This window comes from Giraffa tippelskirchi, chromosome 1 (assembly GCF_054371585.1).
Source record: "Giraffa tippelskirchi isolate mGirTip1 chromosome 1, T2T-mGirTip1v1.2.pri, whole genome shotgun sequence".
NCBI classification, from domain to species: Eukaryota; Metazoa; Chordata; class Mammalia; order Artiodactyla; family Giraffidae; genus Giraffa; species Giraffa tippelskirchi.
In genome coordinates, this window is record NC_137275.1 from 19,965,043 (window position 1) to 19,987,334 (window position 22,292).

Below are 22,292 nucleotides of genomic sequence, written 5' to 3' on the forward strand. Positions count from 1 at the left end.
TCCTCCTCAAAATTCTGGATTATTTCTGTCCTTCGGCACCAGGAATTGCCCTTATATTCCAGAGTCCAGGGTAAACACTGAAGGTTGTAATTACAGTTCATGGTCTTAACCACTTCTTTGGTCTCCTTTTAGGAATCCAGTCTTAGAAAAGTAACCCCAGGTACCTGTCATTGCAGAGAGCTCTCAGCAGTTCTGTAGCTTCTCGAGAATGCTCTGAAGTTATTATGGGAAGAAGATAAAGGGGCAGTTTTGCCCTTATCTTGCAGAGAGCTGGAGAGGATGGCCAGATTTGCCTGAGGCTTTGACTTTTCCCAGAGTTTCTCTTATTCCACTTTAAGACCATCCTCAGAGTCCCTGTCCCCACATAGAGCAAACAGTAGGTTAGATGGGGAACAGCTCCCAATACCAGCCGCCCAGCCACTCAACTACCCAAATAATAGCAACAACAAACCCCGTATTGGAAAGCCTAAAATGACCACAGGAGAAAGGGAAAGGGAAATACTATTTAGGGGGGCAGGAGGAGAAGGAGGTGACATAGGTTGGATGTCAAGAGGATGAGATGGTTGGCTGGCATCACTGACTCAATGAAAGTGAGTTTGAGCAAGCTCCAGGAAATAGTGAAGGACAGGGAAGCCCAGTGTGCTGCAGTCCATGGAGTGTCGGAGTCAGACATGACTTAGAGACTGAATGACAACAACAATTTAGTCATAACAGCATGCCCCTGACTATTCTGTGTTTTGTATGTGAACCCATTATTTCAGAAATATCCTTTTATATATGGCCCAGAATCGTCACATATTTTCCCACCACACAAATAATTTCTAGGTAAGAGATCTATGCTTTGGGTCTCTTAGGTTGTTTCAGTCTTAAATATACCCAGTGCAATCATATCAAGGGACTCTTTGGTCCCAAGAAAATCAAGCTGCACATCCACCTAAGAAAACTAGTTACCTGTTGCCATAGCAACTGGACCAACCTTAGAGGGAAGGGCAGAGTTCCTCAAATTCATCTACTATGTCTGCAGATTGACTTCCTTGAAACTGAGTCATGTGTCCTGATCATCAGCACTGAACTGTTATTTTCATTAAAAAAAAAAAAGTCACAGTCTCAGTTGATGTATTTCAGCTTTTTCTCTGGTGCCACTCAATGAATGTCTTTTTATCTCTGAAAGGTGGGATTTGGTAACCGGATCCTTTAGAACTTTCTTGCATGCCCTAAGGTGGTTGGGACCTGGGCCAATGGGTTTGGTAGTAATTAAACTTTGATGGCTGGAACATGACCTGTGAAATGAGTTTCTGGTCTCAGCTTCACTCCTAATGAACAGAAAGCCATATGCCTTGGAATTCGACTATCACCCCTGTTTCTAGACCAGAGGAAGAAAGTCAGAGGTTTGAATGGCTTCTCCTGGGGGTAGACTGCAGAGGCCTTTTCCCCAGGAATCATGCTTTGCCTTTCTAGGCCACAGATAGCTCCACAATTCGTCTCAAAATGCCCTGCGAGATATGTGTAAATAACGCGAACCACATTTACAGACAGGGCCACCCTTGTCGAAAGTACGAGTAATTTGCCCAGAGTAAGATAATTAGTAACAGCAGGGGTAGAGATTCCAGAGGGTCATACTCCATTCCTTTGCTAAGACCACTGAAAAAAATCTTTCTTTCACTCAAGAAACCTGGCCAATTAATGGACAGCAGGAGGCGGGGATGGGTCAATACTTGCTTGATTCCGTTTTAAAGGTCATTTTTATTTTATGGGGTTGTTGGTACCTACGGTTAAGATTTTTTTTTTTCAATAACAAGTATCTTGATATTTCCTTTAATGAGACTGAAAAATGTGCTTAGCAAGAATGAGAGCTGAGGGCTGGAGAGAGCCGGATAGGCTGGGGTGTTTCTTCATAAACAAAAGATTCAGCTGACAAAAGGCAAGAGTACTGTCATGGAAAGCACCTGTATCTATGTCTTAGTCCGTTCAGGCTGCTCTAACAAAATGCTACAGACTCGGAGCTTATAAGCAGCAGACATTTATTTCTCAGATTTCTGGTGACTCGAGGTCTAAGATCAGGGTGTTAGCACAGTTGAGTGAGGGTCTTCTTCCAGGGCACAGACTTGTCCTCGTATCCTCACATGGGAAAGAGGCCAGCCAGCACCCTGGGATGTCTTTTACAAAGACATTAATCCCAATCATTTCCCAAATCACTGTCTAAAGCCCCCACCTCCTAATCCCATCTCCATTTGGGGCTTAGAATTTTTTAAGGTATTTTTTTTCTTTAATGTGAACCATCCTTAAAGTCTCCACTGAATTTGTTGCAATATCATCTCTGCTTTTTTATGTTTTGTTTTAATTGGCTGCGAGGCATATAGGACCTCAGCTCCCTGACCAGGGATCAAACCAGCACCCTGCATTGGAAGGTGAAGTCCCAACCCCTGGACCAACAGGGAAGCCTTCAGGGGCTTTAAGATTTCAACATATGAATTCTGGGGGGACAGAAACATTCAGACTAGAGCTATGCATGAGATTAGCTGTGTTAGATTGTAAAGGATAGAAAGATAACAAAGACAGGAGTCCTGTCTTCAGTAAGTCACTTCCCAGCAGATAGTGACAAGTATCCTAATAATAGTATGTGAATCCTGTGATCGGGAGAAGTTTATTTTGATTATAGCCAGAGTGGAGGAATATAGTGAAATGTTTCTTAGGGAATCTGAGCTGTGCTTTTTAGGCCAGGTGGAAAATCATAGACAGATAGTGAAGAAAGGATCTTTTAGAAAGTAGGAGCAGTATAAACAAAGGCATAGACTGGAATCTACTGAAGAAAAACACATTTGGCCAAATGAGGCTTGAGGTTTAGGTTAAATTATAGGAGAGAGTTGGAACTAAAGCGAAAAAGGGAAAAAGAGCCACATTTTGGAGTGTTCTAAAAGGCAGGTAGAGAATTTTGGACTGTACTCCATATAGAATCAGAGGTTTGAAAACCAGAAGTTGAGCTGTGGTCAGTGTTTTTATGCAATAAGATGAGATACTTAGTGTAGTGTTATTTTTTTAACAACCAAAAAAAAAAAAAGATTCACATAGTCTAATCTATGTTCTGCAAGATACCTTAGCAGATTAGGCTGAAAATATTCTGCACTTCTGTCAATATTTCTTCAGAATGTCATAAAAGGTTTTGTAATGTACCCCTGCACAAGGTTAAATGAGTTTACACTGACTGCAAGCTGAAGATGCCTGCGTAAAAACGCTGACTCAGGTATTTCAAGTGATGACCATTATGGTTAAGTGCTTGAGGCACTGTTGTGAGAAGCAGGAGAATGGCTTCATGCAGTAGGAGAGCCAGCCAAGTCCCTGAAATCTCTCTTTGTTTCCTTTCTCATAGGAACAGCAATGGAAACCTTCGATGTACAGCAGCATAACTCCCATCTGCTTTGCAAGCCCTCTGCTTGAGAAGCCAGTTGGCAAAGTAAGAATGAATTCATTTCTTGCTGAACAGTTCAATTTGAGTCTGTTGGCTGTTCTTTCTTTTTGTCTTGAGCTATTTGGGTGACATAATCAAATTGATCTCATAAAAATGGTTGATAAAAATCCAGATTTTGAACTGTTTGGTTGGCCCTGGTGGCATTGGTCCTTGGCAAGATGTTGAGGTAAGTGATGTTGATCTGAGATTCCCTGGTCTTCACGTGGATCTTGATGCTGTCCTCTCCAACTCCTTTCACTGTCCCGCTTTCTCAGCTCTTTGTCTCACCTTCCCTTGCCTATCAGAACGTATTAGAAGAGGGAGCTTTCAGTCATCTACATTGTAGGGGAAGGGAAACCTTTTTCCTCATCTCTTTTATCTTAGTGCCTGGGGTAATGCAAATTAAACTGAGAAAATAAAAAAGACAGGTAAACAGAGAAAAGGTTTATTACTGTGAATAAAGAGGCCTTCAGAGATAAGAAGTGAAGACCCAAAGAAGCAACCGCATTTGAGACTTGTAGAACATTTTAACAAAGAGTGATTAACTGGGAAAGTGACAAGAGAAAGGTGAAGGGTTTTGGGCTTCCCTGGGCCACAAATTGTGAGCTGGTCAATATATGGGGGAAATTAGTGAAAAATTAAGAGTTCCTTGGTAAGGTGTGTTATACTAACTCAAGTTGGTGCCTTTTCTATTACTAAGAGTCTTTTCCAGTGATTAAAAGTCATCTTCTTCCTGGTATGGGAAAGCAAGACACCGTTAAAAATTTATGTTACTTTTACAAAGGAAAGTTTATGTGCTACTTTTAGACAGAAAGAGAGAAGGCAGAGAGCTTTGCCTACACCTGCTATTTCTCAATTGCCTTTGACTCAAAGTAATCCTTATGTGAAAGTGGCATATTTTAGGGTGGCAAAATCTGATCATCTTCAACATCTTATTGAAATCCAACCACCACACTCCCTCTTCGAAACATATTTGTTATTTAAACTATCTTGTAGAATGAAAGACTTTGACTCCAGAAGAGAAATTACAGTATTTGCCTGAACTGCTACTGTTCTGAACCTGAAATCACACCCATCAGTCCCACCAGGGAATGTAGAGCTAGATAGTTAAGAAGTGGGTTCTTAGAATCAAGATACCCGGGATCACCAGCTCTGTGACTTTGAGCAAATCAAATGTAAAGAAGGCTTCATACTGGTACCTGCCTCATGGGACTGTCATCAGAATTAATTTAATAAAAATTCATGAGAACAAGGATTTTTTAAACCTATTTTGTTTACTGCGTATGCAAGTACTCAACAAATGCAAATGAATTGAATGAATGAATAAATGAAACACTATACACATGATAAACTTAGAGGAAACACATGCTCAATTTGCTTATTTCAAGAAGTGAGAGCTGGGAAGTGTTGTATGCAGGGAGGGACACCATTCTCGACACTTTGGCGAGAATGCCAAGGACAATTGCCAGGCACACCTTAACAGAAGCACCAATCTACCTGGGATAACAGTCACCTTCCTGTCCTTTGCTACAGTTATTGGTGCATCTCCAGACCACACACAATCCAACCACTAGGATGAACCACAGTCACTGTCAAGACAAGTCAAAAACAAACAAAAGTTCTTTCAATAGGTCTTTTCTCTCCAACTTCTACATATGTGGGCAGAGCTGGAGCTTTTGTAGTTTTTAAAAGGAAATGTATCTATTTTTTTTCTATTTTCTATTACCAATTCCTGGTAATTCTGCCTTGGCGGTGAGTCCTGCCAAGACAGCTGTCTTTGGAGTACGAACTCCCAGTGGAACAGGAAGTCTCCTGCCCATGCTCTCAGCGCGGTTGACGTTTTGCAGGCGTAGCAGGGGATTGACCCAAGCTTCTTGGGACTGACTTTTCTGTACTTCATGTTCACTAAGGTCTGCACTTCCCCTCTGCTGACATCAGTTCCAAGTAAGAGGAGTATCCTTTGACCCAAAGATTAAAACAACAAACAAACAAAACACTCCCTGAACATCACAAAATGTGTTGGCAGCAGCTCCATCTCACTGCTTTGTTCTTGCCTGGGTCCTTTCCAGCCCGGCTTCCTTTGCCTTTATTTATGTAGGTTCTAAATAGACCACCACTTTGTGGGATGGAAAGAAGCCATTTCAAAGGTTGAGTTCAGAAGTCCATGAGCCCTGGGAAGACTCTTTTGACTAAATTTCACATCAGTCTAATAGCCAGTCCTGAGTTTACTTGCTGTTTTCCTAGACCTGATTAGGAACACTGCCAGCAGTGTAGAAACGGTAGAGAGTGCCTTTGGTAAATGCTTATCAGAGAGCCAAAGGAAATCAAGGGCAGTATGACCATTCTTGGGTTTTGCAGATGGCTCAGTGGTAAAGAATCCACCGGGAGATTCTTGATGCAGGAGACATGGGTTTGATCCCTGGGTCAGGAAGATCCCCTGGAGAAGGGAATGGCAATCTGCTCCAGTATTCTTGCCCAGGAAATCCCATGAACAGAGGAGCCTGGTGGGCTCTAGTCCATGGAGTTGCAAAGAGTTGTACATGCTTTAGCGACTAAACAACAACAACATGACCATTCTTGGTTCGATAATATTTCGAGTCATGTTCCTCAGGTTTCCTTCCCCAACAGGGCTGAATGAGCAGGTTGTTGTCTATCTGTACAGAGACACCAGGACTGTCCTGGGGTGAGAGGGCGGCTCCCAAAGGATACTCTTTCTCTCTTTTCTCCCCATAGCTCTGGCTTTGGCTTAACACTTGTTCTGTGAAATATTCTAATGAATTCATTTTTACAATCAGCTCTCTGATCCATCCACCTGGGGATATAGGGGAGGGGGGAATGATGCCAAAATTGTAAGAAAGTCAAGCTTTAATTATAGAGGTCAATGGAAGGCAGCGTTTGGGGGTGGATAATTAAAACCTATGTTTAATCTGCCCAGAATCCAAACTCTCTTCCTCACTGACAAGAAACATTCTGTTGGTTAAAAGGCTGCAAGGTGGACCCAGAGGCAATTGCTACCACCCAAATTAGGGTGCCCCAAGCTGAACCAAAGACTAGTGTTTCCTTGCTACAAGGGGGAGGAAAAGTGTTGAGAAAATATCAATGAGAAAACAGAGGATTCCAATGTGAGCTCATAATAGAAAAAGGAATATTTTGGTGCCAACTCCAGTCTTACCACTAAATGATAACTCTTTTCATTAGTGATTATGATCAGAGGGCAGGAATTAAAGGTGGGAAACTTCCTTCTTTTCTAGGGAGAAGCCCTTGAAATCACTCTGGGCAGCAAGCAAGCCTGGAATGTGTGATTATCGATTCTCAGATCAAGAAGAGTTTAGTGTTTTATTTTACATAACTGGAGTCAGCACCTTTTGAATGGAGCATACAAATTTATGTAAACAGGAATGCAAATGTTAAAAAATATGTGTCTTGGGATTTTCTAGGGATGACTTGGTAGCTTTGTCTTCTTGCCTTTGTATCATCTAAATATCGTGTTGTGAAAACTTGGGTGAACTTACTTCCCCAAATCCCACAATGTTATAACTAGAGAGCTTTCTTTATCATTTGTAGGAGATATTTTGGAGAATGAATTAAGACAGACTAATGTATTTGACACTAAACATGTTAGCTCCAAGAAGATACACAGGCCAACAGTAAATGCAAAATGGATTGGAGAGTTTCAATAAATTAATGGCAGATTCAAAGTGGATTTTTGAAAGGGAGTTAGAGAACGATGATGGAAACAAAAGCAGGGATTTAGGGAGCTAGGTGACATGAGAAGATGCCATAAAAGTCAAACTCCAGGCTCTCCTGCAAAATTCTCACTGAGGCTACTGATGAGAGAATGGGTTGAAAGAAGTATTAGTTCAACTCAGCATAATAGTCCATGCCAAGTTCAGATCATGCCAAGTCTAAATGACCCAAGCAAGTGCCATGACCTCTGAAAGCTGCAGAGAATACACAAGCAGATGGAACTGTTTGGGATTAACAGCTGCCCATGAGTATGGCTGTGCCAACCTGTCTTTCTCAGTAAAATTCAGGAGACAGGTAAACGTGCCCTCAAGTCTAAGGAAAGGTAACTTTAATACATCATTTGATTTGGCCAGAAGGAAATGGAGAGAGATAAACAGTCTTGATGGATAGCAGTGTTATTAAATGGAAGGGGAACTAAGAAAGTAATGGAGGCCCCCTGGGCCTTCTATATTTCTCCATGAGTAAAGGGGAAAACTGGAGGAGCTGGGTGGAAGTACTGCATAAACAACAGATAAGAAAGGAACTGGTGAACTCCGAATCAACCACATATAGAGCTGCTTTATTTCAGAGTTGAGAGGCATCTGTGGGAAGGAAACAAACAGAGGTGTCCCTTTTTTTGCACACTGATCTTTAGCTTCTTTTAGCACTGGAGAATTTTTCTTACCAAAGGAAAATTTAACTTAGCCAAAATGGACCACTTTAAGAATCGTTGTCTAAATCATGGCCCATTGAGAATCTCTGTGTGTGTTACATCATTATATCATGGCTGGGTCTGCATAGACAGCACCAATTCAATGAGAAGTACTTTTGAACTTAATACTCAATATTTAGGGCTCTAAGTGACAAAAGAAGATGGAACCAAGAAGTCAACCCACAAAATACTTTGTGGCCTATTGCTGCTTCCAAAAAAATAAAAAATAAAAAACCCCCAAAAGTCAGGAATGGAATGATCCAAAGAGAATAATAATTTTAAGCACAGCAAGCTACTACAATTACTACAGTCATAGATAAACACAATTTTCCTTAATTGAGAATGAGGGCACCTGATGTGACTGGCTCTCTTTCTCTATACACTTAGCTTCTGGTCACTGAGGTAAAATGCATTAAGCCAAGTATTCTTCGAGGTGAAAGAAACTTCCAAGGTAAAGGGTCAGCTTTCTTCTTCTAAGATAGTGGAGGATTTAGTTGGGCATATGTCCACCCAACTAAAGAGCACATTTTCAGCCTCCCTTGCAGCTAGATGTTGGCCATATAATATTATGGTCAATGAGATATGAATGGAAGTGATTTATGTAATTTTTGAATCATGCCATTCATATTGAAGGCAGACCCTTCCTGCTGGCTGGAATATAAATATGGTAGCAAAAACTGAAATAGCCACCTTAGACCATGAGAGGATGGCAGAGAAACCCAAACCATTATCTGCTTGTGTTCAGACAGCTGTTGCCTGAGACAGAAATTGGCTTTCATCTTGTCTACATCTCTACTAATTTGGCCATTGGTACAGTAGCTGCAATGGTATTCTAGCCCACAGTTAAAATGGGAGAAAGAAGACTGCATGCCCTATGAGAAATCACATGGGATTCAGTGAAGGCAAAAGACAGAACCTATACAGTAAATATCAGTTAAAGGGATGAAAGTTCTGAGTTGCTCTCTCCCCAGTCAATCTGGCTGAGGAAGAAGAGTTACAGAGGCTAATTTCTGGTTCTGAGGATAAGGGGATGAACAGAACTCTGCTTAGCTGAGCTCTACCATAGTAAACCCAGATAGCTATCATACCCTGCATTTTGGAGTTCTTTTTAGAACTGAGGCAAACAAATTTCTACTGAAAATCTCAGATTCAAGCACTGTAGTGGAACCAGTTATCTGGTCAAAAAACATTCTATTGATAATTATTATATGTAGGAGCTACATTAGTTTGGAAACATTTATAAATATCTCCATGTATTTGGTATAATATTCTATTCTTTCATCATCTGGAACAGGTTTGGATTCCGTGGGGCTTCAGAGAATCACCCTGGGCTTCAGCTTTTGCTATAATTCTATTACACAGGATTTTATGGGAAGAGCGAATCATTATCTCATAGCTTATTCTATATGCACTGTCCTTTTATTAACATAAAATATGATAACATGTATTATTTGGGCTTAATAAATTAAAACATCAGCCTTTACTGCTATCACATATTAGAGTCCATGTCATTTTTTCCCATCATCTCTTCCCTCAAAATGTCTGATGTGATGACATGTACATAGTAGGCAGGTAGTGCTTGTCCAAGGATGGTTAAGTGAATATGGAATTTTACTCCATTATTCAGCTATTTTCATCTTCTTATCCTGATCACAATGGTTGTTGAATAGTATTCTATGTGAGTGGACTACTATATCTACTAAAGACAGAAAAAAATTTTAATCAATAGCATTAGCACTGTCCTATGAATATTAAGTAACCAGTGGTAAATATATATTTCCCTTGAATTTCGATTCCTGGATTCTCACTACCACCCAAGCAAAACCGCGACTGAAATTTACTACATTAGGTCCATTGGTAAGAGTTCATAAGGATAAGAAATGCTTCCTAATGCACAAGGACAAGAAGTCTTTCCATCTCAACATTCCTACCAGGCAAGATGGCTCTATAAACAGGCTTGTAAGCACAAAGGGTTGGAACAAAATTGGACAAATATGCTGAAACCAATGGCAGTTCAAAAGCTTTGACCAACCTAGACAGCGTATTAAAAAGCAGAGATAAATTACTTTGCTGACAAAGATCCATATAGTCAAAGGTATGGTTTTTCCAGTAGTCATGTATGGATGTGAGAGTTGGACCATAAAGAAAGCTGAGTGCTGAAGAATTGATGCTTTTGAACTGTGGTGTTGGAGAAGACTCTTGAGAGTCCCTTAGACTTCAAGGAGATCAAATGAGTCCATCCTAAAGGAAATCAGTCCTAAATATTCATTGGAAGGACTGATGCTAAAGCTGAAGGAACAATCCTATGGCCACCTGATGTGAAGAACTGACTCAATGGAAAAGACCCTGATGCTGGGAAAGATTGAAGGCAGTAGGAGAAGAAGACAACAGAGGATGAGATGGTTGGATGGCATCACCGACTTGATGGACATGAGTTTGAGCAAGCTCTGGGAGTTGGTGATGAACAGGGAAGCTAGGCGTGCTGCAGTCCATGGGGTTACAAAGAGTCGGACACAACTGAGCGACTGAACTGATAAGCATAGAAGCATATTCAGTTCTGGTTCCCAAACCTACAGGATATAAGTGAAATATGAACAATTAATATCTATAGAATTTATTTTATTATGCTTATCAAACAAGACTACTGGAGTGGGTAGCCATTCCTATCTCCAGGGGATCTTCCTGACCCAGCTTTTGAACCTGGATCTTCTGCATTACAGGCAGATTCTTTACTGTCTGAGCCACCAGGAATCCCCTGTCAAGGCTGTTAATTCATAAACAGTTAAATGCCTATACACAATAAAAATGAGAAACAACAAACGTAGAAATCATTCTTATTTTCTGATCTTGTTTTACAGCTTTTCTATTTTAAAGGCTGAAATATATGGTACAGTATGTACAGCTCAACTGGATAGACATATCACGATATACTTGATGTTTAAATATGAGATCAATGGCTTGTTAACACTGCACACACACACACGTAATTACCAGACCCTTGCTATCACAGACTGCCCCATTATCAAAGGTCTCAGAGTCATATTTGTATTACACGGGACTATTGTTTATTTTTCCCTTGTCTCGGTGTGCTCACACTTTACATTTAACACCACACTGATTTCTCTTGCACAACCTGGTTGAAAAATATCACATGGAGCTTCTGATGGAAAAATGCTAAGTAAAAATACTGCCTAGTCTGTTACTGACCAAAAGAGAAATTTTCATTTGTCCCACCTGGGGGCAGGGAAAAAAGATGACCTGGAACTGGCATAGAATATATGTTGTCTCTATTCACAAAGATCAGAAAAACAGAGTATCACTGTGTTCTGAGACATAGCACTGCAGAATTCTCAACAGAATTAGCCCAGAATTTATGCAGTTTTGCTCCTTTCTCAATACGCTGGGTCCCCTTGAGAAAGCCAAAGGAAGCTCCTCTTGGAAATATTGCATTCTAAGCATTCTATGCCAGCTGCTTATTTCCACTAAGAAATGCCTTCCATGTGTGAGGCAGTGTGCTATAAACAGTAATTCAGGGCAATTTGGTATAAATGATAACAGCAATAATCATTATTATAATAGCTTCCATTGTTTGAGAACTCTGTGCCAAACACTAACCTAAGTTCTTCATATCCAGTCTCTCATTTAATTGTTTTACCCATGAAGCCTGGAAAGGATAAAGGACTTATTCAAGGTCACGGACTGGTAAACAATAGGGTTGGCATCCAAAACTAGGCAAGGACCTATGCCTTAACCACCTGCCGGAGACACATTTTAAAAATGTATTTAGATGATCTCTTTTCTCTTCCTCGTTGAAATATAATCAAAGTTTCCTGAGAGGACACAGAAGGATGCCAAAAAAAGTATGACCTGGCTTATATTATGGGTCGCTCTGGCTGCAGTTAACCAACCTTAGATTTTCTTTTTCCAAAAGGCCCTGTTATAAATAGCAACCCAGCACCAGTGGGAAATAACGTATGAGCATGTGGCGTTAGGTTGCCCCTTTAAAGGCAGCTGCTTTACAAAGGACTTTAAAGGGGATATGAACTGCAAAGATAGCGACATGAGGTTACTCAGATCAGAATAATATTCCTCAGAAGCCATTCCATACCTTTGGGTGTCCCAGTTTATCTCCTCTGGAAGAAGGCGAGTTGGTGCTCACCTAATCCTTGAGGCAAGGCATTTAATTTTAAGAACTCGAACGCTCTCAATGAAAAAGGGTCAAAAGTGGCCTTATTAAAGTTCAACTTAACAAAAGACTCATGGTACAGACAAGGGTAGAGCTGAAATCTGCACTCACCACTAATGCCTGTTAAGTTTTTCATGGCGGCAGTTTAGATGCCTGGTGAAATAAAGGCATCTGTTCTCTTTAGTGAACAGAGAGCAGATTGCGTAAAAGTTTATGGTCTGAAGAGCAGAGAGGTAATTAGTGGTGCGATGAACTCCCCAATTGTGTCTATGTTTTTAAAGGTCATTTCCTGGATTTTACTAGAAATGAGGAATTACCTCTGGGCCCCCATAGAACTTTGTTTTTACTGTTATGAATGTTTATTTCAGCTTACCTTACCTTAGAGTTGGCTGATTGCATGTCTGTCTTTTTTGCAGGGGCTTGTAATCTCCTTGTCTGGGGGCTAGGGTGGAGCAGAATTGGGCCTTATTCATTATGTGTGTCCCCAAAGCACCACGCATAATTCTTTCCATACACTAGCTGGTTATTGAGGAGGGGGAAGTGGTAGAAAAAGAAAGGGAAAGAAATTCTGGTTTTGTTTATCTGAGATCACTCTTTTCAGATTACCTGCGTTTTGGCTGCTTTTCATGAAATGCCTTCTGAAACCTCTTTAAGAACAGCTTAGTGAAAAAGTTCAACTTTACCTTAAAAGACATTTGCTTACAGAATAACTCTTAAAAGGCTCTATTCATTTGTAAAAGGCAGAAACTGAAGTTTTTACACCAAGGACTTTCACAGAGGATCAACGATAAGAGATGTGTTGAGATTAAAACAAAATAGAAAAAAAATAAAAAAACAGAATGTGCTCATGTTTCATGGCATGGAAATTGTTCCTTCCTTTGCTGCACCAGTCAAAGTGATCTTGCCAAGGTCAGTTGGGAAATTCTAACTGCTAAACCCGGAGTATATTTCATTTCTTCTGGAACTTGACTCAGTTGACCCTTTCTCGAAAGTTGGTCCTCTCTTGGCTTTTATGAGAAATGACTGTTGTAATTCTCATCTGACCTTCTCAGTCTCTTTTGTTATTTCATCGTCCCTCAATAATACTTCCAATTTTGTGTTCCCCAGTGTTGCATTCCTAGTGTACTTAAAAAAACTCAACGCTCTCTCAATGAGCAATATTCTATTTTCTTGTTTTATTTGCTCAACGCTTTCGAAACTGAACTAGTCAGCCCCTCTTTCAGGTCTCGGATCCCTCTGCTCTACAGATGTCCCGTCCCTCTCTCAATGAATGTTCCTACCTACCCAGCAATTCAGATCAGATTCTTGGGTGTCATCCATCATTCTTTCCCCACCCGCCACCCCCACCTCATCCTTTCAGTTAGTCATCTAATTCAGATGGTTCTAAATCCTTTATATCTCACCCTCTCCCTCCCTATTGTGATTGCTGTATTTAAGGCTGTCATCATCTCTCATCTGCTTCCTAAGGAGCCCTTGAGCTGTTTTCCTCTTCATTCTCATCATCTTCTTTCAGTTCCTTGTCAGTATCACTACAGACTTATCCTTTCAGATGGCGACTGTGATGAATGCTGGCTTGACTCAGTGGTGGAATGGCTTCCCACTGACTACTGAGTTAGTCTGAGTCCCTCTGAAAGGTCAAGGTGGGCACGTGTAAGATACTCGCCTGCCCCTCTGTCACCTCTCTTTGTTTGTCCCCTCCCAAATCCTACAGGATACTCTACTTCATGAGACTGTCGTCGTACATGCTACTCCTTCTACTTGGTCCTGCCTAATCCCTCTTCTTTTTAAAAATCTGTCTTAGATTTCCCTTCTATTCTCTTTTGTCCGTCCTGCAACCTCTGTGCTGAGTTACAACTGCACTTTGTATTTTCCTGTTGCAGCTTTTCTCTCACTTTACTGAAATTGCTTGCACTCTGCCTCCTCTTGGTAATGGAGCACATTTGTCATCTTGGCCAGTGTACCTGACTCTGAACTTTCACTAACGAGGAAGGTAAACCCTGCTTACAGATGATGAATACCCATTGCTATGCTGAAGCTGACCATAATGAAGGAAAGGTTTTTATCACTTGGAAACCACGAAGACAGCACCCTGGTCTGTGTGAATTTCTTCCTATTGACCGGTGACAATGAGATAACTGAGGATGGAATTCTCCAGGCCAGAATGCTGGAGTGGGTGGCCTTTCCTTTCTCCAGGGGATCTTCCCAATCCACAGATTGAACCCAGGTCTCCCACATTGCAGGGGAATTCTTTACCAGCTGAAGCACAAGGGAAGCCCAAGGAGACAGGCATATTACCCCATTTAGGTAAATCTACCAGATCTATTTTATTAACTTGAATTACAGTAGAAGTTAGACGTGCTTGCTGTGCCTTTTAGAATGCAAGAGTGATCATGGTCAGTGTTTCCAGATGCTCTGTGTACAAACAGGAGGATAAAAGGTTACTGGCTCCAGCTGGGACTTTGGATAGCAGGTCAGTCACCAAAGAAAGTTCAGACTTTTGTACCTCGAAAAATCTGACTGGTTTAAAATTAGACATTCTGATAGGGAAAAGCCAAGTGGGAAAAGATGAGGACTTTGAACATACCAATTTAAATGTCCCCAAAGAAGAATTTGTAGCACTAAAATTTACGCTCTTTAGTTTTAGTCACTATGGTAATCATAAAAATAAAATTTAGTGGTGTGCTTGTTTTAGAGGAGAAGAGAGACAAAATGAATCAAGAACTCTCACACAACTTCGTTTCAGCATGGAACAGCTCTTACTATGAGAAAAATTATGATTATATGATCAAAAATGTTTATTAAATATAGTAGATAGACATCATTTGATCAATAGTGGTAAGTATTCTGGGAGATACTAAGGAAGTTATCTTAAGGAACATAGAATGACTTATTTAGCATTGGAAGATAATTTAAATATCATCCAGCCCAACTTCTCATCTAACCCTTAAATCTGTCCTACAAATTCCTGCCAAACCTCTTCAGAATATCTCCAGTTAGAGGAAGATTTCCACCCTCTGAGGCAGTTCATGTCATATTTAAATAGCTCAATAAAATTTATCGAGTGCTTACTGCATGCCAGACACTGAGCTAAGCTTTTTATCTTCAAAAATCCTATTTAATCTTTATCACAACCTTATGAAATTGTACTGTTATTATTTCCATTTTATAGCTGAGGAGGAAACTGGGCAACTGCCCAACATTGCATGGCTGGTAAATAGAAGACCCAGCTTTGACTATGCAGTCTGTGTTCTTAAATAATATACACCTGCAGGCTCCCTAACAACTTCTTTCCTATGCTGATACGAAATCTATCTTCTTATACCTTCTATTCATGGGTCCTATTTTTTTTTTTGTCTATAACTTTATTTTTTAATTAATTTTTATTGGAGTATAACCACTTTACTATGTTGTGTTAGTTTCTTGTGGTTGTTGTTCAGTTGCTAAATTGTGTCCACCTGTTTGCAACCCCATGGGCTGGAGCACGCCAGGCTCCCTGTCCTTCACCATTTCCCGGAGTTTGCTCAAACTCATGTCCATTCAGTCAGTGATGCCATCCAACCATCTCATCCTCTGTTGCCCCTTGCTCCTCCCGCCTTCAATCTTCCCCAGCATCAGGGTCTTTTCCAATGAGTCAGCTCTTCTCATCAGGTGGCCAGATTACTGGAGCTTCAGCTTCAGTATCAGTCCTTCCAAAAAATATTCAGGGATGATTTCCTTTAGGATGGGCTGGTTTGATCTCCTTGCTGTCCAAGGGACTCTCACGAGTCTTCTCCAGCACCACAGTTTGAAATCACCCGTTTCTACTGTATAGCCAAGTGAATCAACTAAATATATGTGTATATAGTGCTCAGTGCTCTGTAGTGATCTAAACTGGAAGGAAATAAAAAATGAGGGGAGATATATATATCAAATAATATATATATATTAGTGTTAATCATGTAGTCATGTCCAACTCTTTGTGATCCCATGGACTGTAGCCTCCCAGGCTCCTCTGTCCATGGAATCCTCCAGGCAAGAATAGTGGAGTGGGTAGCTACGCCCTTCTCTATGTGATCTTCCCAAACCAGGGATCGAACCTGGGTCTTCCACATTGCAAGCAGATTCTTTACTGTCTGAGCCACAAGGGAAGCTCTTTTTTGGATTTCCTTCCAATTTAGGTCACCACAGAGCACTGAGTAGAGTTCCCTGAGCAATACAGTAGGTTCTTACTAGTTATCGATTTTATACACAGTATCAATAGTATAGATATGTCAATCCCAATCTCCCAATTCATCCCCTCCCTTCCCCGCCTCAGTATATATATCATATATATAATATATATATATATCCCCTCCCTTCCCCCCTCAGTATATATATATATATATGTTTCTTCTGTACATCTGTGTCTCTATTTCTGTTTTGCACATAAGATCATCTACACCATTTTTCTAGATTCCACATGTATGTGTTAATATATAATATTTTCTTTCTCTTCCTGACTTATTTCACCCTGTATGACATTCTCTGGGTCCATCCACATCTCTACAAATGACCCAGTTTTGTTATTTTTATTCATGGGTCCTAATTTTTAATGAGATAATACTTAACATGTTATCCTGTTTTATTCCACACAATAGCTCTTCAAATAGTTGAAAATAGTTGTCTTATTTTACTCTACACACCTCAGTCTTTCTACTGGATATGCAATTACATTGCCTTCCATTTCCCCTCGTGTGAAATGGTCTGTAGTCCCTTTAACATCATGATCACTGTCCTTTGAACGAACCTCACTTTGGGGTCTTATACACTGAACACAGCATAAAATCATATAAGCTTTGTTGTAAGAGTGGAAACAAAACTTTAAGTCATATGCTTGTGGTCAACCAAAGCCAACGTGTTCCTCATATATGTTGGTAATCAGTATCTCTGCTCTCCTGTATCCGCACAACTGTTTGCGTTAAACTTGAACTTAGAGCTTTGTACTTAAGTCACTTATGTGTTTGTGCAGGCTAAGTCACTTCAATAGTGTCTGATTCTTTGGGACCGTATGGACTGTAGCCCACCAGGCACTTCTGTCCTTGGGATTCTCCAGGCAAGAATGCTAGAGTAGGTTGCCATGCCCTCCTCCAGGGGATCTTCCTGACCCAGGGATCAAACCTGCGACTCCTGTGTTGCAGGAGGATTCTTTACTGCTAAGCCACCAGGGAAGCCCTAAATCAGTTATATTTTATCTCAGTAGTGTAGTTTATGATTCTAGAAAGCTAAAACCTTTTGGATCAAGATTCTGTCATCTAAAAATTTTTACCCTTTGCGCTATTTAATGTTTGCCATGTATGAAGCCATCCCCAACTTAATGGATTAAAAGAACAATTTAGCTTCTCATTCTATGTGTCTGAACTTAGACTGGGCTCAGTTTAGGGCTCTTTGGACTTGACTGGGCTTACTCATGCATCTGTCATCAGCTGCTAGGTCAACTGGGGGCTAGTGAGTCCAGAAGAACCTCATCTGGGATGGCTAGTCTCTGCACAGCATGGTTTCTCATGCTTCAAAAGGCCAGCCTGGGCTTGTCCACATGTCAGAAGAGGGATCCCAAGAAAGCAAATAAAACTAGGAGAGGCCCCCTGAGTCCTAAGCTCAGGACAGGGACACCATCATTTCCCCTGTCTTCTGTTAGCCAAAACAATTTTAAGGCCAGAAACCTTCAAAGGCTGGGGAAATGGACTTGATGGGAAGAGCTTCAAAGTCTCTTTACAGTGGGTCTCGATAGGAAAAGAAAACATGACGATTGTGTCCATTTTTAAAAATCTGCCACGCTTTCACGGTCATGCTGTTTATAGATCTCATAAGCACATCATCAAAATGATCCTTTAAAAATTCTTGAGTTTTATTTTAATAAGATCTAAAAATAAAGTCCTATGTAGCATACTACTTTGGCTCTTACAATCTAGTTCAACAACCATAACAAATGTAAACAGTAAAAGAAAAAAAATTACATGCTAAACTATACCATTCTGTTTCTAGAGAGGCATATGTAAAGGCCACCACCAGGAAAATGCTTGTAGATAAGTCTGAATTTGATACATATGGATTTTTTTTTTTTAAAGACTAGAATCTTTACTAGGAAAGAGAAATTGTAGAAGTGTTCAGATTAAGGATTAGCATGTGCAAAAGCACAACAGCCTGGAGAATAGACTAGAGTGAAAATATTGAAGGATTACTCTGAAGAGTAAGTGGTAAGAGAAAGGGTGGCTAGTTGGTGGGGGATCCATAATGAGAGAACTTGTAACTAGAAATTTGAATTTGACTCTATGCAGTTGGGCACTATGGATGGTTCTTAAACAAAAGGATAAAGTGATTAAATTTTTGCACAATTAATCTAGCACTAGTTTGAATGGTACTTTTTTCAGTCAGGGAAATCATTGAGAAAAACCTCACAACTTTTTTTATTCCTAATTAAAATCAAGTACCTAATATCACTTTTCCTGCAGTCGTAAAGAAAATGACCTAAATAATTACCTTGCCAATATGTTTCATTTCTGCCAATTGAAAGGAAAGACATGGCACCAATAGCTGGAAAGAGGTGACTATGTTCTTTTTCTTAAAGAGGAAGGAAAAGTATAACTACTTCTGTTTAAATTTGAATCATGTCATGTGTACAGATTTTTTTCCAAGGTTGTTTCCCTCAATGGCAAAATGATGGCTAATGGAAATAAAAAGGTGACATTTTCAAAATTAAAAAACTTAGTGATTGGATAAAATCCTGAGTACTCACAAAAGTCTTAGTTTTCCATTCTGGTATGGAACTGCTACTTACTGTAAGAGGACATAAAATCACCCCAACCTTCTCAGATATTCTTAGTGTGAGTCCTACTGTAGGGTCTCTATAAATACTGAAATTTCTCTTTAACAAATGTTCCAATACCAGGACACGGAGAATGTTGGAAAAAATATTATATGTTTGGAAAACCCTTTGGAATTCCCTTAGGATTGGAGTGTAGCCAGTCAGAAATTCCATTGCTAATTACATGATGTAATAAAGGCCATCTAGATTACTTGTCTGAAAACTTTCTTGGAACACATCCTTTCTAGAAGAAATCAATTTAAGTCCTTGTTTGCCTTGAGAAGCCCATTGACAGAGGAGCCTGATGGGGCTACAGTCCATGGGGCCGCAAGAGTTGGACATGACTGACCAATGTTTAAGGGTATGTTGGTTGCTGATTGAAAAGCTCTGATCAGCAAGAGATATGAAGTATTTACATATGACATGATATTATGTCTGAGATTTACTTTAAAATACTTCAGCAAAGGACACTGAGGGGACAGGAGATAATAAATAAAACAAGCAGAATAGTGACAAGTGCTAGTCAATGAGTACCTTGGATTTATCATATTCCCTTTACTTTCGTAGAGTTGACTCATTGGAAAAGACCCTAATGCTGGGAAGGATTGGGGGCAGGAGGAGAAGGGGACGACAGAGGATGAGATGGTTGGATGGCATCACCGACTCAATGGACATGGGTTTGGGTAAACTCCGGGAGTTGGTGATGGACAGAGAGGCCTGGCATGCTGCGATTCATGGGGTGGCAAAGAGTCGGACACAACTGAGCGACTGAACTGAACTGATGTTTGGTAGTATCTGTTCAAATTATTTGAAAGTTGTTGGAAAAATCATGAAGGCAAAGGTTAATACAATCTACTATGTAAACAAAGTTGAGAATTTCTGTGCCTTCTTAAACAGCAGGCTGGGGAAAATATTTGTTACAAATGTGGCAGACAGAGTTAGCATTCATTTTCATACAAATGCACATATATGTGTATATATACTAACACACATATCTGTATGTGTATACACACATAAAAGTTGATAGGACAAATACTAAGAACCCAACAGCTAAATAATATAAACAGAATTTGAAAGGGGAAATGCAAATTGCTTAAAATATTCCTTTAGAAATAATCATAAAAAAGCAAGTCAAAGTTTTCTCAACTGCTGAAGCAAGCTATTCTCCAGAACATATATGCCCTTTATGTCCTGGAAAACAGTCATTTTCAATGATCAATAAAGAAATCTTTAAAAATAGTAGCAACCTTTTTATTAAATGCCAAAATAGTGTCATGTGCTGTACAGTAAGGACTATTTTTGGAAAGTCTTTCTAACACTTCTCCAGTGCTGATAAAATCCTGGCCAAGAATCCCTGCTGGGGCTGAAGAGGGAGTGCTTGAAAAGAAATGAACTTAGGGGAGGGTTGTGAGAAGGAAGTCTTCACAGGGTGCTTCTAAGGGTGTTGACAGTGTTCTCAATTTGATTGATACCCATATGTGTGTTCCTTTATAACTGTTTCTTAAAAGTGATTTCTTATTTGTGTATATACATTTCATGCCCTTTTTAAATATAAATGCAATATATTTTATAATGACAGTGGTTTTTTTTTTTTTAAGTAAACTCCAGCAACTGTAGTCACCCACGTGACTTGAGTTGCCTTATGTGTTGTCCTGATATCACCCTGATTGAGCACAGAGGAGCCTGACTGCCTTGGAATGGAGTGAGCTTGAGGTTCTATAATGGCAGAAACTGTTTCCCAAGAGGAATTCTTAGCTCATGTTTGATTATAGGGCTTCTCCAGGGACACTGTTGGCTATTGGAATGAGTGTTGAGTTCTGGAATTACCCTGAAGTTAGAAAGCGTGCATGTGTGTTCAGTCGCTCAATCGTGTCCGACTCCTTGTGACCCCATGGACTGTAGCCCGCCAGGCTCCTCTGTCTATGGGATTTCACAGATAAGAATACTGGAGTGGGTTGCCATTTCCTCCTCCAGGGAATCTTTCCGACTCAGGGATCAAACCCGAGTCTTCTGCGGCTCCTGCATTGGCAGGCAGATTCTTTACCACCGAGTCACCTTGGAAGTCTGTCAAGTTAGAATACCCCAGGAAAACCCAAGAGTCCCCTGAGAAGTGGTTTTTTTGTTTCATTAATCCCAGCCACATTGGATGTGTTTAGTGACTAGAAGAAAAATGTGACTATTATCCATAAAGGTACTGACATCAGGATTTTCTAAGAATGGGCAGACTCTAAGATGGTTTTCTAATAATGAAGGTGGATTTATTGTTACTTATTTTCATCTTCTTACCTAATTCCTCTAGGTGGCTAATAAGTGTCTGCAAGATGGGTGGCAGGGGTAAAGGAGTGAATGAGTGGTTAAACTATGATCTTAAAAAATTAACTGAGTTGATTCCCCAACATTAGCTTTCAGCTTTAAGATTCAATGACTAGTTTGTAATGGATGTGTCCAAAAGCTTGTATGTTAAGCAGTCATATCTGGTCAATATCTAATCCTGTTCTTAACATCAAGTACCCAACAATGATTTGTCCATGGTCATGCAAGAGAAAAAAAAAAAGATAAATGATAAAAACAAACCCAAATATCAGAGAAAGATGTGACCATTTATTGATCAAGTTGTGGAGGTAGTCTATTAGAAAATCCTTTTTAGAAAACCTGTTGTGTCAGATAAATGGGAAAATGTGGCTTCTAATAATTCATTATATTCTTTATCATTTAGAACAAGGAACTAAGACTTCCTGAAACCATACAACTCACATTACACACTTTACTTCTCTCTCCTCACATATCTCCCCAGTTCTCTCCAAATTTATCAAATTACCTGGAACCTGATTATTATATGCTTGCCTTCCAAGAAAGTCTCTCCCAGGGATAAGGGATTCAGTCTTTAAGTTTCATCCATGAGTTTGAAATATTAATTGACAACAAACAGGAACTACATTTGATAATTTACAGTAGAATTTGGATGTCTTAGTTCTTAAAAAACTCTTCTTCTGATTATGGAAGTAATACTCTCTCACTCTTCCTCATTATGGGTAATTTGGAAAATTCAGGGAAGGTCAGAAGGAAACAAAAATTTCCACAATCCAAAGTTAACATTTTAGTGCATTTCTTCCTCCTTATGCATACGTTTGTATTACACAACTGAGGTTATTCAACATATACAGCATTCAATAAACTCTAACTTACTTTATTGCATGAGCACTTACAACGTCATTAGATAGATATTTAAAATCTTGATTTTAATAAGTAATATTTGAGTGTATCACTGTAGCTAAATTATTTTTACCAGCAAGCCAACTCTGGATATTCTGGTGGTTTCTAACTTTTGTTATAAATAATACTAAGATAAATAATGAACATAATTATAGAAAGATCTGTGTATATTTTTCTGATTATTTTGTCA

The 22,292-nt window shown here is 39.8% G+C and overlaps 1 protein-coding gene across 1 annotated transcript in view; it reads left to right on the top strand.

Annotated features, from left to right (window-relative positions):
- Nucleotides 1–4,321, top strand: part of LOC145515391 (uncharacterized) — a 674,380-nt gene extending 670,059 nt beyond the window's left edge. The window contains exons 8-9 of the mRNA XM_081515667.1: nucleotides 3,368–3,451; nucleotides 4,253–4,321. Of these exons, the coding sequence (XP_081371793.1) occupies nucleotides 3,368–3,451; nucleotides 4,253–4,321 (153 nt within the window). The remainder of the gene's footprint in view (nucleotides 1–3,367; nucleotides 3,452–4,252) is intronic.
- Nucleotides 4,322–22,292: the final 17,971 nt, after the last annotated feature.